The sequence below is a fragment of the Ylistrum balloti genome, unplaced genomic scaffold, assembly GCF_031769215.1.
Source record: "Ylistrum balloti isolate Yb309-2 unplaced genomic scaffold, AGI_CSIRO_Ybal_v1 Utg369810, whole genome shotgun sequence".
NCBI lineage: Eukaryota > Metazoa > Mollusca > Bivalvia > Pectinida > Pectinidae > Ylistrum > Ylistrum balloti.
In genome coordinates this window covers 119,386-137,475 of record NW_026781983.1, presented here as the reverse complement: position 1 = coordinate 137,475, position 18,090 = coordinate 119,386, and the positions used below count along the sequence as shown (strand labels likewise).

General features: G+C 37.8%; 1 protein-coding gene across 1 annotated transcript; it reads right to left on the bottom strand.

Moving 5' to 3' along the window:
- Positions 1 to 357: 357 nt before the first annotated feature.
- Positions 358 to 13,673, bottom strand: LOC132544807 (60S ribosomal export protein NMD3-like). The gene is made up of 15 exons (XM_060208452.1): positions 13,539 to 13,673; positions 12,086 to 12,220; positions 11,855 to 11,951; positions 10,743 to 10,823; positions 9,171 to 9,299; positions 8,792 to 8,882; positions 6,489 to 6,567; positions 6,085 to 6,181; positions 5,563 to 5,680; positions 4,643 to 4,788; positions 4,274 to 4,389; positions 4,036 to 4,108; positions 3,600 to 3,697; positions 3,007 to 3,077; positions 358 to 1,145 (listed from the first exon to the last, which is right to left on the bottom strand). The coding sequence occupies exons 1-15, from the start codon at positions 13,580 to 13,582 to the stop codon at positions 1,009 to 1,011; spliced, it is 1,512 nt and encodes a 503-aa protein (XP_060064435.1). The 5' UTR covers positions 13,583 to 13,673; the 3' UTR covers positions 358 to 1,008.
- Positions 13,674 to 18,090: the final 4,417 nt, after the last annotated feature.

The following is an 18,090-nucleotide window of genomic DNA, read 5'->3' as shown; positions in this document are numbered from 1 at the left end:
ACCTCGGGGATATTGAACATTGGTTGTTGTTGACTTCAGGGCCAAGATTGGTGAAGGAAGTAGTACAGGAAGCCTAGCCTTGGCTGGTGGGAATTTCCCTCTAGTCAAGCGGTAGAGTATCTGGCTAGAGACTGAAGGGTTGCTAGATCAAACTCAAATGGTGGGAGAATGATTTTCATTACTCCTTCCTTTTACATAAATATGTCGGACCTCTGGAGTACTGGGTAATTGATTGACTTCAGAAGTAAATGCGTATGGAAAGATTGTAAAGATATCCCTGTTTCTGTGACAATTCATACTCATCACAGATGATGTTGTCAGTGGATAAGTTTTAAATAAAAACATCCAATGTTCAGCTGAAGTAGATAATTTTATTTTCAGTAGATGTCAATGATCAACCTGATTAAAGAAAATGCTCATTCCAGAGTTTGCATATTCCACAAAAACCAATTCACTGAATAATCACATTCAGTTTTAAAATAACATATTCAAATAAGTTGGATAAGAAAACCTATTGGCAAAGCTTCAAAAATATGTTACAAACTAAAAGAATTAAGTTATAGAAGGTACACAGAGCTTGATGTTACAATACATTTTAACACTACTGATAAAGCACTAACCTAGGAGGCATGCATTTTATAGACATTTTCCCTAGTGCGATCTTTACCTACAACAGCATTTGATCAATGAGTTTGGGGAATGAGGGGGTTATTACTTTATAACTTAACATAGGAAAACAAAAAGAGCAAAAGTTCTGTATTTTGTTTCACACAAAAGGGGGCATGAGAAATATTTCTTGAAGGTAATATGGGAGTTAGATATTATGTACACTGAAGTTGTTATGACTATAGGTATGCACAAAATTGAAATCAAAATATTTCAGTCATGTTTTTCTTCATTTTTATATCAAATCAAGTTCCTAAACCCACATATGAAGTCTAAAGATTTTTTAAACACTTTTCCATTATATCAGTTCTCTCCTCAGACATGAAATCATATTTTTAAATGTTATTCAATCATATCAGCTCCCTCCCCACCAGTGGCATCTTCTTCAATATGTAGATCATCAAGCATCTCTTGGAGACTGATCTGAGGCATGCCTTCATCATCAGTGTCATCTGCATCAACAGCAATCTTGTTGGCATCTGCAAAATGGTGTAAAGTGAATACAAATAGTGTAAATAAAGTCAAAGTAAGTACAGAAAGTGCCTATAGAGTCACATTATCACAGGAAGTGTCTATAGAGTCACATTATCACAGGAAGTGTCTATAGAGTCACATTATCACAGGAAGTGTCTATAGCGTCACATTATCACAGGAAGTGTCTATAGAGTCACATTATCACAGAAAATGTCTATAGTCACATTATCACAGAAAGTGTCTATAGTCACATTATCACAGGAAGTGCCTATAGAGTCACATTATCACAGGAAGTGTCTATAGAGTCACATTATCACAGGAAGTGTCTATAGCGTCACATTATCACAGGAAGTGTCTATAGAGTCACATTATCACAGGAAGTGTCTATAGAGTCACATTATCACAGGAAGTGTCTATAGAGTCACATTATCACAGGAAGTGTCTATAGTCACATTATCACAGGAAGTGTCTATAGAGTCACATTATCACAGAAAGTGTCTATAGAGTCACATTATCACAGGAAGTGTCTATAGCGTCACATTATCACAGGAAGTGCCTATAGAGTCACATTATCACAGGAAGTGTCTATAGCGTCACATTATCACAGGAAGTGTCTATAGAGTCACATTATCACAGGAAGTGTCTATTGCGTCACATTATCTCAGGAAGTGTCTATAGCGTCACATTATCACAGAAAGTGTCTATAGCGTGACATTATCACAGAAAGTGTCTATAGAGTCACATTATCACAGGAAGTGCCTATAGAGTCACATTATCACAGGAAGTGCCTATAGAGTCACATTATCACAGGAAGTGTCTATAGTCACATTATCACAGGAAGTGCCTATAGAGTCACATTATCACAGAAAGTGTCTATAGAGTCACATTATCACAGAAAGTGTCTATAGAGTCACATTATCACAGGAAGTGCCTATAGAGTCACATTATCACAGAAAATGTCTATAGAGTCACATTATCACAGAAAGTGTCTATAGAGTCACATTATCACAGGAAGTGTCTATAGAGTCACATTATCACAGGAAGTGTCTATAGAGTCACATTATCACAGGAAGTGTCTATAGAGTCACATTATCACAGAAAGTGTCTATAGCGTGACATTATCACAGAAAGTGTCTATAGAGTCACATTATCACAGGAAGTGCCTATAGAGTCACATTATCACAGGAAGTGCCTATAGAGTCACATTATCATAGGAAGTGCCTATAGAGTCACATTATCACAGGAAGTGCCTATAGAGTCACATTATCACAGGAAGTGCCTATAGAGTCACATTATCATAGGAATTCCCTTAAGCGTCAAAGTGGATACAGAAAGTGTCTATAGTCAAAGTGAAAACGAATTGTGTCTAGTGTCAAAGTTAATACAGTAAAATAGGACACAGAGAGTGCCTACAGTGTCGAACATGTTTTCAACACCGACATCAATTGCAGTTTCCACCATTTATTTTAACAGATGATATATTACTGTCATGTTATAAGACCACTATTTTTAATCAGAGTTGGGTCTTATTTAACTTTTTTTTCTTTAATATGTTGATTTTTTTTTTTTAACATTTCACAATAGTTAAGGCATATTATAATTTTTTTTTCTCTGAAATAATTTTGATCAGATTCTAAACTGTGTCACTATTCCAATGCATGACAATCCAACATTTATGTTACCACAAACTTTCAAGGACTATAAGCCCACCAGCAGTGTCTACTTACAATCTCAGATTGTACAAATGACAGTAGAGCCAAACTATCAACTATGATGATGTTAGTTATCACTATTTTTATATTCTGTTTTTATTTTACTTGAACAAGTTTTGAACAAAACCAAAACAAAAAGTACCAATAAATCTACCTTTATAGATATTGACGCCTTGTCGATAATTTGGGTCCTCTTCCAAATCTTCCAAGAAATCGTTGTAATCCCTAAAAAAGTGCAAAAATACCCACCATTACACCATTAATATCAAAGCCATTGGATCTGATGTACTTCAGACAAAGACATTGAACTAACTCTCTGTTTTATGATGAATCAGAAACTTAAATCTATTAATATACAATTTAATTAAAAAGTTTTTCCATCAGTCTAGAATAGTCTAGAACATGGAGCACTAGATACATTCACAATATATTGGGTAAAGACCCAAGTTTTTCCATCAGTTTCACAATAGTCTAGAACATGGAGCACTAGATACATTCACAATATATTGGGTAAAGACCCAAGTTTTTCCATCAGTTTCACAATAGTCTGAGACATAGAGCACAAGATAAAATAATTTTGTTACTCAAATGTTAACTATAAAGTAATGGATTATCCCCCTTCAATGTGATCACTTTTCTGTACATGGTAACCAGATCCTGCCTCTGGGTTCACATTTTTGGAAAGCACAATAATATTGCAATTTTCATTTTTTTCTGTGGGTAGGATGGAGGGGGTCTGTGTCTAACCTGTCATTTCCTGTCGTGTCTTCATGGAGATGTCTTAACTTCCATCGACGCTTTTTGTTCCTTTGTGTCTTGTCTCCAAACACCTTCTTGACAATCACCTGTGAGGTTTCACAAAAAAGGTTTACATTGCTGTATGATAGAAATAAATCAAAAGTTCATATCTACACATTTTGTTTAAAATTTATGTATTTGTGATACAAATTAAACCTCTCTGAAAGTTAAGAAAAATATCCAGGTACACTTCAATATTTGTGAAATTTTTCAAGAATATGTATTTTGAACAAAATATAAAAATTATTTTAAGACCCATATTTTTCTCTTTTATTCCAAAACAAATTACTGCATAATTCAGTTTATCTTACACTATTTCATTTTTTACAACCCAATTTGAAATTTTTGTTTGGTGATATTTTAATCATTTGGAGTATATACTTACAACATCTGGGATGTTCTCAGGTTTTACCTTCTCCAACTCTCGGTTGTTCAGATTGGCATTGGTGAAATCAAATCTGCAAAAATTGTATGAACAATACACTCGCATGGTCTACCTTTTGTATTAAAAATGCACTGGCAGATAAATTTAATTTCATTTTTTTTCCTTCGCATTTACAGTAAGATAGGGTGGCAAAGATGGAATTTCTAATTATACAAAATGTAGAGGACAACTGTCTTACCCTAGTACTGTATCCCCAGAGTTCAGCAAATGACCAAGGAAGGTACGACAGAAAAGCTGTTGATCACTTAGTCCAGAGCTGGTGATTCTGGCCAGCCATACATCAGCTAGGACATGCTGCCACCAAGAACCAAATCAGAAGATGAGTAAATATGAGGTATTATGATCCCAAAATGTGCTGGAATGCATACATATAATTTTTTTTCCCAAAACCTTAAGAGATATGTTGCTAGAGTGACGACCATAAATTGCAACAAAATGTGGCAAAATGACAGAGGTAATGCTATATGCACCATAAAATGGTTAGTGTATAAAAACGAATTGACAGCTATGTCAGTACTTATAGAAAGAAGGCTGATGTTAGTCTCACCTTGTTTGACACAGGAACCCGTCGTTTACTCTGATCCCTGTCTGATATGAAGTCTACTTGCATGACCATGAACTCCACCATCTGTTTTGGAGAGCAAAGGCTACTGAATGGAGACCTGAAGAACACTGATCCACTGATCTCTGCAACTGTGCCAAAAATAATTTTATAAAAATTGTTTTCCATTTCATCACAGTTTTACCCAGTTCTGTATCATTTACACTGTCTCAATAAATAAATATAGGAGATAGGGAATCTCATCTTCATTATGCCCTAGCTGTTCTGAGAACTGAACCCCCCTCTCCTTCCCTCCTCCGCCCCTAAAAGAAAACAGAAACAAACTCATGCTGCTTACTAACAAAACAAGGAGCTGTATACCATAGCTCTCCTCTCATGTCATTTGCTTTTTATTCATGCAGTTACAAGTCAAGCTTCAACTTGACAAAGTTACAAGACAAGCTTCAACTTGACAAAGTTACAGATCAAGCTTCAACTTGACAAAGTTACAGATCAAGCTTCAACTTGACAGAGTTACAGATCAAGCTTCAACTTGACAAAGTTACAGATCAAGCTTCAACTTGACAGAGTTACAGATCAAGCTTCAACTTGACAGAGTTACAGGTCAAGCTTCAACTTGACAAAGCTACAAGTCAAGCTTCAACTTGACAAAGTTAAAGGCCAAGCTTCAACTTGACAAAGTTACAAGTCAAGTTTACAGACAGATACACTGTAAAGTGTATATAATGAAGTGAAGTGAAGTGTGTATTTACCCAAGCTTCCCCCCAACTTTTATACCATACATTAAACATTTTGATTAACAAGCTAACATGACATTGTACAAAATGTGAGTTCATATGTGTATACAGACAGGAACCAAATATGTGTGCTGATGGAAATACATGTGGAAAAGTTTAGGAACTTACTCTGTAGTGTGTTGGGGTCTATAATGTGGACAGCCTGAGTCACTTTGTAGCAGACGCAGATAGGGTTGATATTTCCCAGCGACTGAGCCAGCTTCTGTGGCAGACACACTACATTATCCTGTAAGGAAAAACACAGATCATCATCAAGGGTCTAAAATATTTTTTTATAAAATAGATTCTATACCATGAACACATCAATATCCATGTATTAGGTTTGAAAGATAAATTTTGTAAAAGTTGATGGACGAACAATATATGAAGGACAGACAGACGACATGATTTACCTCAGTCTGAGCTACAATGGCCCTCAGGCCTAGTGATCTATTACATGTTCTTTAGGAAAACAAACATTGGTAACATAACTCAGTCATTTCGTTTCATGAGCTGCAAGTGTAAGGCACTGATTGATTGATTATAAATATCAAAAATTTTTTTTTACTTTCAGCTGGAAGTCATCCGAGTAATGATCCGAGCATGTCTTGAGAAAGTGAATAAGTGTGGCATGGTGTATGGCATGCTTACCTTACATATGGGTACAATGGACACAGAGAAAGTGTGTTTGTATGTGTATGTATTATTGTGTGGGTCGTGGGTCACAAGCTCCTGTGCTACATTGTACCTGCAAGACAAGAGAGACAACTCTGTAGGTTCATTTCAGTTACATCAATGAAATGCAAAGAAAACAGACATTAAACAGTTGGATGTAATCTGTAGCTATATCTCGTGCTTTCAGCCATTCTTATCACATATAATTTATTATAAATGTTGACCTTCCTTTGACCTTATAAGTTTGATATTACATAATTACATAATCCTGTGATAAACCCATCACCTGACTTGAAGTCTTCCAAAATACTGTCTCAATGTTTGCTGATCAAAGAGACAAAAACAGATTCAGTCCTGGAATTTACATTGTGACAACTTACTTGCAGGGTACAACTGTTTCTAGAAAATCAACCAACTTCCTAGCATCATTTTTATGACCATAGTAAAAGTCCAGTCCATCTGCAAATTTAGAATACACATGTAAGTCACAGTCTGACATAGGTTATCCTAGTTTGACATAGATTACCAATTTTTTTCCCCCAGATATTTTACAGTTTCATGATCAACAATATGTATTAAGGAAACACTATGCTATCAGCTGAAACAAAAATTCTAAAGCAGGACAATAAAACTGTATGGTGTAAAGCATGCGCCAACTGCATGAACACTGGTGTCTTCACTGTGTCTTCACTGGTGTCTTCACTGTGTCTTCACTGGTGTCTTTACTGTGTCTTCACTGTGTCTTCACTGTGGTAATGATTTTGTTTTTTCTTTTTTACTTTCAAATGTCACAGTCAAAGTCACATGGTCAAAAATTTTGGCACCCCAGAAAGGTCTTGTCACAAGGAATACACAAGCCAAATATGAAAGCCCCTACCTCATATGGTGTAATAGTTATGGGCAAGGGTAAAAACAGACAAACAGACAGCACAAAAACAATTTATTTTTGTTGATACCAAAGGTTCTCTAAATCTACGAATTCATATGCTCATGGACTATAAGAATTAATATAAAAACAATGAACTTTATTTACCCACGAAATCAAGTGTACACAAAAAAAACCCATTTTTTAAAAACCCTGATAATGGAACCCCATGAAAATATATACTTTTTAATCTGTAAGTAACATTGTAAATTACATCCTATATCCAATGTAGAATCATATGAAATTTACCCTAATCTTATCTATAAATTAATAGCATATATCTTGTAATTTACAACTTTGAATACTGTGTAAAATAAAATATTAGTGGGTTCTTCTTTTGTGGTTTACGTCCAATACATCCTTTCAGGTATATGTCACAAAAATGTACATTTAGTTTCTTTAATACGAAGATTTTTTAGTCTCCTTTAATTTTCATTTTTTTATGACTATGCATAGGAGATAATAATCAATGTGTTCCTATGAAGTGCCAAACTGGGGAGACAATTACATCCAACCTGTAGGAAATCATTGTTAGTAGGATACAGTAGGTTCATCTTACCATACAAACTGCTGGAAGCTGTTTAAGTTTTTACCTTAGGTTATGGGTGTGACCACTCTCAGATACCAAATTCCTGCCCTAATCCTTGGTAAGGGTGTGACCTATCTCAGATAGAAAATACCTGTACTAATCCTTGGGTTATAGGTGTGACCACTCTCAGATACCAAATTCCTGCCCTAATCCTTGGTATGGGTGTGACCTATCTCAGATAGAAAATACCTGTACTAATCCTTGGGTTATAGGTGTGACTCAACTCAGATACAAAATTCCTGCCCTAATCCTTGGTATGGGTGTGACCTATCTCAGATAGAAAATACCTGTACTAATCCTTGGGTTATAGGTGTGACTCAACTCAGATACAAAATTCCTGCCCTAATCCTTGGGCAATGGGTGTGACCTATCTCAGATAGAAAATACCTGTACTAATCCTTGGGTTATAGGTGTGACTCAACTCAGATACAAAATTCCTGCCCTAATCCTTGGGCAATGGGTGTGACCTATCTCAGATAGAAAATACCTGTACTAATCCTTGGGTTATAGGTGTGACTCAACTCAGATACAAAATTCCTGCCCTAATCCTTGGTATGGGTGTGACCTATCTCAGATAGAAAATACCTGTACTAATCCTAGGGTTATAGGTGTGACTCAATCTGGGATACCAAATTCCTGCCCTAATCCTTGAGCAATGGGTATGACCTATCTCAGACACTAAATTCCTGCCCTAATCCTTGGGCAATGGGTATGACCTATCTGGGATACCAAATTCCTACCCTAATTCTTGAGCAATGGGTGTGACCTATCTGGGATACCAAATTCCTACCCTAATCCTTGAGCAATGGGTATGACCTATCTCTGACAGAAAATTTCTGCCCTAATCTTTGAGCTATGAGTGTGACCTATCTTCGACACAAAATTACTGCTTGGTTAATCAAAGCATTAGGTAGACCCTTGAAAGTGTGTTTTTGACTCCAAATATGACTTTGATTCTTGGATATGAAGGAACATGTCTTTGTTCACAGATGTTTTTCACATTTATAAATTTGACTTCTAATACTGCCAAATGTCAAGAGTCAACTAAATGTGCTTGGTAGTCCTAATCTGAATCAGTAGCTATAACCTTCTCAAAAGCATGAATACTCAGACCCCAGCATCTATCTAAATCTTACTTATTTCTGTTTACACATATTTTCTGACCTTACCATGAAGAGGTTTGATATTGACAGTATTAACATGTGCCTTGTGCTTCAGAATCAGCTGCTCCAGATAATAAAATGTCTTCTTATGATCCGTCTACAAAACGCCAGAAAATGAGATAGATATAGCAGGATTAACATTATTTTTTAACACTTCGTGTTTATGTGTTTAACTTCATTAATGACAGTCAATAGAGCAGTATATAACAAACTTTACATACTGGTTTAAGTCTACCAAAATGAAAAGCTTAACAGAGAACTTAATTTCTATGTAGCAAAAGGTAAAAAATGTGCTTTTCAGGAAAGCGCAAATACCCTGTCCCCATGAAAATTTCAAAACAGATATAAATATTAAAGTTCAATTATCTAATCTTATGTACAGTACCTTCTGTCGTAGCTGTACGACGGCCCTCCAGAAATCTTTAGCCTCCACTCGATGGCAGTCATCACACATCTGATTATTAACAACAAACTCCACTACAAACACCTGCTGGAGTACGGCACTGTTCATCACCTAAACATAATGTCATAAATATTTTCTGTTGTTGTAAGATCTAACTTGGTGTCTCAAATACAATTCTTTTTGCTGTTTTGTTTAGTATGTGCCATTAATTTAGGTCTCAATCATATTGAACATATATTATAACCATGCTGAAAATTAAATCATGTGCTCAGACACTCTTTCTGTTTTAGATCTAAAATTTTTTAGTTACAAAATATCTTGACAAAAACCTTGGTACCTGAAAAAAAACCCTACTTGAAAACAATGTTGGTAAACGTTTCTGTGGAATCACTGGTACTAAGAATGCTAATGAAGTTGTAACGAGGGCCAGCCTACATGTACCTTAACCTCTCACTTCTTTCACAGGCTTAATAACAACATCTTTATTATGTATCAGATTCAATGCTTCCACTGGATCATGTTTTCATTGACTCTTCAGATTTTCAAGAAATTCATATAAAATATTTCCAGGTCCTAGATCTGTCACCAATGGACAAGACAGGTATAAGTTTACAAGCTACACTGTTAAAATATTTAGACCTTACACACGACTCTCACAAATGTTCAGTACAAGTTTACCATCTAAAGTGGTAACATATTTAGACCTTACACACGACTCTCACAAATGTTCAGTACAAGTTTACCATCTAAAGTGGTAACATATTTAGACCTTACACACGACTCTCACCAATGTTCAGTACAAGTTTACCATCTAAAGTGGTAACATATTTAGACCTTACACACGACTCTCACCAATGTTCAGTACAAGTTTACCATCTAAAGTGGTAACATATTTAGACCTTACACATGACTCTCACCAATGTTCAGTACAAGTTTACCATCTAAAGTGGTAACATATTTAGACCTTACACATGACTCTCACCAATGTTCAGTACAAGTTTACCATCTAAAGTGGTAACATATTTAGACCTTACACATGACTCTCACCAATGTTCAGTACAAGTTTACCATCTAAAGTGGTAACATATTTAGACCTTACACACGACTCTCACCAATATTCAGTACAAGTTTAACAGCTACACACTGGTAATATATTTAGGCCTTTTACACGATTCTCACCAATGTTCAGTACAAGTTTACCAGCAACACTGGTAACATATTTTGGCCTTACACATGACTCTCACCAATATTCAGTACAAGTTTACCAGGTACACACTGGTAATATATTTAGGCCTTACACACGTCTCTCACCAATATTCAGTACAAGTTAACCAGCTACACTGGTAATATATTTAGACCTTACACACGACTCTCACCAATATTCAGTACAAGTTTACCAGCTACACTGGTAACATATTTAAGCCTTACACACGACTCTCACTAATTGATTGCTGATCAGTCAACCATGCACTTAAATGGATATGCCCTCCATGTCAAGAAGGTAACAGAGAACACTGAAACAATTAACATCTGCAACATTAAATGATTTTATACCTCTTTCTGAACTGATAGCTTGACTTTTATCCTCTGTGAGTGAGGTTCTGTCCACACAAAGCCAGCATCTACCAAATGTATCTGGAATCAAAAAACAATAGAAAATAAATTCTCCTGAGCATTTTCATATGACATTTGGGAGAAAAATTAGTTTGGAGCATTTATGTTTAACACTGAAAAGTAAAATTTAAGTTATGTTCAAATAGATATTATTGAAAATTGAACTCATATTCATATTTTCTTGCCAGATCTTCAGAACATTTTTAAAAAGTATCCTTTTACAAATTTTGATAAGAAAGAAAATTCTGATGCAATTTAGAATTTTCTGATACCAAAAATCCTATTAGAGCTTTTCAAAAATTCTTTTGCACATGGCAAACATAATATTTCTTTGTACAGTTACCCACATGGCTTTGAAAGTGAGCCAAGAACATTTATTTGAACAAACTTTGCAGACTTTCAACCTATCATGCTATTTGCCTAAAAACATGACCTCACACCTTTGGGTAATATTATTGCGAAGTCATTTAAAGGGAAAAGTTGAAGCCAGACACTTTGCTATTCCAGCATGGGCAGGTTAGCTATAAACTGAAAATCAACTGAAACTGCAGCTACTCAATGTATTTACTTTTTTCAAACAATAATATTTTGTCAAATTGTGTTTTCCTTTCACTTAAAACTACAAAAATGCTTTATTCAACCAACAATACCCAATGGTAATTTCACAACAATTTGTAAATTATACATGATGCTTCAGTCCATGATAAAAACTGTGAATTCTCATACAATGTGTCTAGAATGAGAAAAAAATATATATATATATATGTACATGCACACTTGTGGTCAGGTGGCACACTGGTAACACACTCACTTTTCTCCTAGTCGTCTCGGGTTCGAATTCACAGTTAGACTCCCCCCTCCCCTCCCTGCACGCTTCCATCCGAGCCAAAAAAATGTGTTCAATATAAGCTTATAGCTTGTTTATACATAAAAAATACATGTACTTCTAAAGAATTTTTATACAATGTAGCTACAAAACATTGGGAAAATAATATAAATTTTTCTGACTAGCTATAGAAGGGAATGACTCAGATAAACACTGATGACCATACCTTGCTAAGACCAGCTTTTAATTTCTTCAGACATACAGATAGAAGTTCTCTGGACTCAAGAGCGGCAACGACCCAGTGATTTGGAGGTTGTAAATATCTACATGGAGAAAACATGTATTAAATCCATTAATATCATATTAAACAATTCAACTGATAATAATGAGACATAGTGAAATTACTGAGGTCTTTTTCTCTTCAAAGTAGAAATTTGTGATTGTTTTCTATAATCACCTCTCACAGTTTCTACAGAAGTACAGGACTCCTTGTTTGGGTATACCCTCTGTAATATCGACCTGGGTCCTTAGACATGCTACACACATGTTGGTAGGGTTGGGTTCTATCTGGGTTCCACATTGGCAGCATAATCTGAAATAATTTCACAAAGTCTATCAAAGTTATTCAAACTACGATCAAAAGAACTTTGAAACAAACACTTTTCATAAACTTTCAATGGTATAGTGCAAACTAATATCCCAGCATTGCAAAATAAGACGCTAGACATACAAACATTCCATGGCATCTAAGCTTGGTAGGTCTGGCCAGAATTTACAGATAAATATTTCCTTTGATCTGATATACAATTCACTATACACTATGCTGCAAACGTAAAACTGATGATAAAAACCTTCAAGAAACAACATGAAATGGCTAATTTTCAGATGGTCAGATGATATTATGTCTATAGAAGATATCTCTCTTATATTGCTAGCATGGTATACATGCAATTCAATTTCGCTCAGTATCAGAATCAGTTAGGTAAACTTTATTGTGTTTTTACATCCTTATGCATACCTAACAGCTATGAAACACTTTTCCGACAAATGAAAATTAAGCCAACTGCCATTTCGACAGTTATTAACTAAAATTTGACTAACAAATAAATCATTAATGTAATGTTTACAAAAATTGGCCCCATACCAAGTTAACAAAAGTTAACAGAAGTTAAATAATTGTAATAAACCGGTTTTGGCAAATGTCATGTTTTGGAAACTTGTGACTGAAACATGACTTTGGCATCCGCTTGTAGATAAACAACAGGTGATATATGCATGTCAAAATGACAATTTCTTTCCACAGTTATCTTTTGAATGCCAGCCCAAGTGCAGATTGCTTATTTTTCTCACTTTATATAGTTTGATGTTCACTGACTCCAGACCGACACAAAAAAGTCATTAAAACGTCAGAATAATTCGGACTAGGTAGGGGAAATATCACAAAATTGCATATAATATGCAAACATGACTGACTGTTATATGCCAATTGGGGTATGGATTTGAAACTAATATTGCCATTTTCATCTAGTCACCCCCTTCGATTATCTCATGGGTATATTGATATATAATAGGAACTTGTACAATATATATGTGCGGTCGAATAGATTAACGAAAACTGCCCATGTAGGTTCCTGGAGGAGTCGCGACTTTGCCAAATAATATGAAATTGACATAATGAGGAATTGACAACTCCATTCGGATGATGGATCGCAAGCTAGGTAAAATGGTATAAGCTTGAAAGTGTTCATACAACACTATCTTCAGTTTTCATCATTTTGATGAAAAATATAATATACCAAGGCCCTGCGTGAAACACGTCACTGCTGTCATCCCAATTATTTTCCTTACTGTTCGATAAATTGTCATTTTCTTCAGTAATTAGATGATAAAATAATGAGATATATACTTACATGAAGTTTACAGAACGTGTTTGATTTTCCCTCATGTACTCCATGTCTATAAATATGGGTTCTTTACATACGGAGGACAAGTACTCCCAACCACATGGAGCAGTTGTGAAATTATGCCGGAAGTCGTCATGGAATAGCTAAATAATTAAACGAAGAGTATGCGGGTTCCGGTTTATAAATAAGTCGTTAATCTTTATTTGGAATTGGCGAGTTTCCGTATCCTATATTTTGTTATTTTTTTTACTTAAAAAGAACGATCTAATTCATTGATGAGTAATATGGAAGTTGATAGTTGATTTACTGATTATAAAATTATCTTTAAAAATCGTTTCTTGATGGTTAACATGTTACTCAGTTGCCATTTTGATTATCGCGAAAGAATACTTCACACTATTTCAGTAACATGTAAAAGTCAATGTAAAATTTATACGTGTACCATGCGAAGAATTGTTTCTCTTGCCATATTGAGATTTAGATCTATTGAATTTAAGTTAACTTTTAGGTTTTGAATTTCCCGAAATTTAAATAATAAATTATATAAACTGAAAATAGTTTACCTTTGGAGGCGCTCGAATTGAATAAGGGCCGTTCGCCCCATACCCCCTTCTTCTAGTTTTGAAGACATTAGAAGTTTATTATTTGCATGCCACTGATTATCATCAACAAAGAGGACTAAATTGTATACAATCGTATCTTCGAATATTCTGAAATTAGAGTGAAAGAATTTTTAACAAATGAATTAAGCAATTATGCCAGCAAATTGACAATGAACTTACTTAAATCTTACCTATATGTATTTGATATGGATTCCTTTTAGCATATGTGTTGCCATCCTGTTGTGGATTGTTTCTTCTCTCCTCATTGCCCCTCTTATTCGTTAATCAAATACGTCTCATTGTAAATTCCCGTAATCTGCTTTGGCTGAGCTGGTATATTCCTCTTAACATCCTAACAGTCCCCCATGGTTCCCATATCTACTTGTACATCAGATGTTCATGTATCCGGTTTTGAGATTTAACTATGGGAACATATGAACAAACGAAAGATTTACATGGAGACTCCTGAAAAGGAGGTATGGTATTCCGGAAGGGAAAGCGTCCTATGCTTCATCGACAACACCCGTCATGTGAATTTTGGTCAATCCAAGTAAGAAATGTCACGTTATCGAATGAGAAAAAATATTCAACAACGGAACCAACAGGCAAAATAGTTTTACGTTTTGAAATGAGAAAAAAGTTTATAACAACGAAATAATTCCTCATCTGTGGATGCCATCTAGTCGCCATACCCAGCTGCACCATTTCTCTGCCATCTAATATGGATATTCCTCATGTACTTTCTTGTCTGTGCCCATGAAATATAGCACCGAGAACATTGTACATAGGTATGATGATGATGATGATGATGATGATGATGATGATGATGATGATGATGATGATGACGACGACGAAATCCCCGGCATCTATCCCAAATTGTAAGGCTCTGAAGCATAATTTGTTAATGTACCACACTATATTTTCTGATTTTCTAAACTCGCGCCGTTTTCCCCTGGGTAGTGATAGCTCCATCAAGACACTTTCCTTCCATCGTTATGGACATATGGCTTCAAACCCATTGTACCGTTCTACGACCTTGAGATTCGTTTGATGTAAATCCGTAACTCTCGAAGTATCGAGGACATGTCCAGAGGTGCAGAGAGCGAAAGTGACCGTCACTCTCGAAGTATCGAGGACATGTTCCAGAGGTGCAGAGAGCGAAAGTGACCGTAACTCTCGAAGTATCGAGGACATGATCCAGAGGTGCAGAGAGCGAAAGTGACCGTAACTCTCGAAGTATCGAGGACATATCCCAGAGGTGCAGAGAGCGAAAGTGACCGTAACTCTCGAAGTATCGAGGACATGTTCCAGAGGTGCAGAGAGCGAAAGTGACCGTAACTCTCGAAGTATCGAGGACATATCCCAGAGGTGCAGAGAGCGAAAGTGACCGTAACTCTCGAAGTATCGAGGACATGTCCCAGAGGTGCCGAGATCGAAAGTGACCGTAACGCCTGGAGTATCGAGGACATGTTCCAGAGGTGCAGAGAGCGAAAGTGACCGTAACTCTCGAAGTATCGAGGACATGTTCCAGAGGTGCAGAGAGCGAAAGTGACCGTCACTCTCGAAGTACCGAGGACATGTCCCAGAGGTGCAGAGAGCGAAAGTGACCGTAACTCCTGGAGTATCGAGGACATATCCCAGAGGTGCAGAGAGCGAAAGTGACCGTAACTCTCGAAGTATCGAGGACATGTTCCAAAGGTGCAGAGAGCGAACGTGACCGTAACTCTCGAAGTATCGAGGACATTTTCCAGAGGTGCAGAGAGCGAAAGTGACCGTCACTCTCGAAGTATCGAGGACATGTTCCAGAGGTGCAGAGAGCGAAAGTGACCGTAACTCTCGAAGTATCGAGGACATTTTCCAGAGGTGCAGAGAGCGAAAGTGACCGTAACTCCTGGAGTATCGAGGACATATCCCAGAGGTGCAGAGAGCGAAAGTGACCGTAACTCTCGAAGTATCGAGGACATATCCCAGAGGTGCAGAGATCGAAAGTGACCGTAACGCCTGGAGTATCGAGGACATGTTCTAGAGGTGCAGAGAGCGAAAGTGACCGTAACTCTCGAAGTATCGAGGACATGTTCCAGAGGTGCAGAGAGCGAAAGTGACCGTAACTCTCGAAGTACCGAGGACATGTCCCAGAGGTGCAGAGAGCGAAAGTGACCGTAACTCCTGGAGTATCGAGGACATGTTCCAAAGGTGCAGAGAGCGAACGTGACCGTAACTCTCGAAGTATCGAGGACATTTTCCAGAGGTGCAGAGAGCGAACGTGACCGTAACTCTCGAAGTATCGAGGACATGTTCCAGAGGTGCAGAGAGCGAAAGTGACCGTCACTCTCGAAGTATCGAGGACATGTTCCAGAGGTGCAGAGAGCGAAAGTGACCGTAACTCTCGAAGTATCGAGGACATGTTCCAGAGGTGCAGAGAGCGAAAGTGACCGTAACTCTCGAAGTATCGAGGACATGTTCCAGAGGTGCAGAGAGCGAAAGTGACCGTAACTCCTGGAGTATCGAGGACATATCCCAGAGGTGCAGAGAGCGAAAGTGACCGTAACTCTCGAAGTATCGAGGACATGTCCCAGAGGTGCCGAGATCGAAAGTGACCGTAACATCTGGAGTATCGAGGACATGTTCCAGAGGTGCAGAGAGCGAAAGTGACCGTAACTCTCGAAGTATCGAGGACATGTTCCAGAGGTGCAGAGAGCGAAAGTGACCGTCACTCTCGAAGTATCGAGGACATGTTCCAGAGGTGCAGAGAGCGAAAGTGACCGTAACTCTCGAAGTATCGAGGACATGTCCCAGAGGTGCCGAGATCGAAAGTGACCGTAACATCTGGAGTATCGAGGACATGTTCCAGAGGTGCAGAGAGCGAAAGTGACCGTAACTCTCGAAGTATCGAGGACATGTTCCAGAGGTGCAGAGAGCGAAAGTGACCGTCACTCTCGAAGTATCGAGGACATGTTCCAGAGGTGCAGAGAGCGAAAGTGACCGTAACTCCTGGAGTATCGAGGACATATCCCAGAGGTGCAGAGAGCGAAAGTGACCGTCACTCTCGAAGTATCGAGGACATGTTCCAGAGGTGCAGAGAGCGAAAGTGACCGTCACTCTCGAAGTATCGAGGACATGTTCCAGAGGTGCAGAGAGCGAAAGTGACCGTAACTCCTGGAGTATCGAGGACATATCCCAGAGGTGCAGAGAGCGAAAGTGACCGTAACTCTCGAAGTATCGAGGACATGTCCCAGAGGTGCCGAGATCGAAAGTGACCGTAACATCTGGAGTATCGAGGACATGTTCCAGAGGTGCAGAGAGCGAAAGTGACCGTAACTCTCGAAGTATCGAGGACATGTTCCAGAGGTGCAGAGAGCGAAAGTGACCGTCACTCTCGAAGTATCGAGGACATGTTCCAGAGGTGCAGAGAGCGAAAGTGACCGTAACTCCTGGAGTATCGAGGACATATCCCAGAGGTGCAGAGAGCGAAAGTGACCGTCACTCTCGAAGTATCGAGGACATGTTCCAGAGGTGCAGAGAGCGAAAGTGACCGTCACTCTCGAAGTATCGAGGACATGTTCCAGAGGTGCAGAGAGCGAAAGTGACCGTAACTCCTGGAGTATCGAGGACATATCCCAGAGGTGCAGAGAGCGAAAGTGACCGTAACTCTCGAAGTATCGAGGACATGTCCCAGAGGTGCCGAGATCGAAAGTGACCGTAACATCTGGAGTATCGAGGACATGTTCCAGAGGTGCAGAGAGCGAAAGTGAATTGTTTGCAAAAGTCTCCAGGTAAATAGTTCTTTGATTGATATTTTGTTCTCGATTAATGTTTTGTATTAGTTTGAATTTAAGGCCGTAACTCTCGAAGTATCGAGGACATGTTCCAGAGGTGCAGAGAGCGAAAGTGACCGTCACTCTCGAAGTATCGAGGACATGTTCCAGAGGTGCAGAGAGCGAAAGTGACCGTAACTC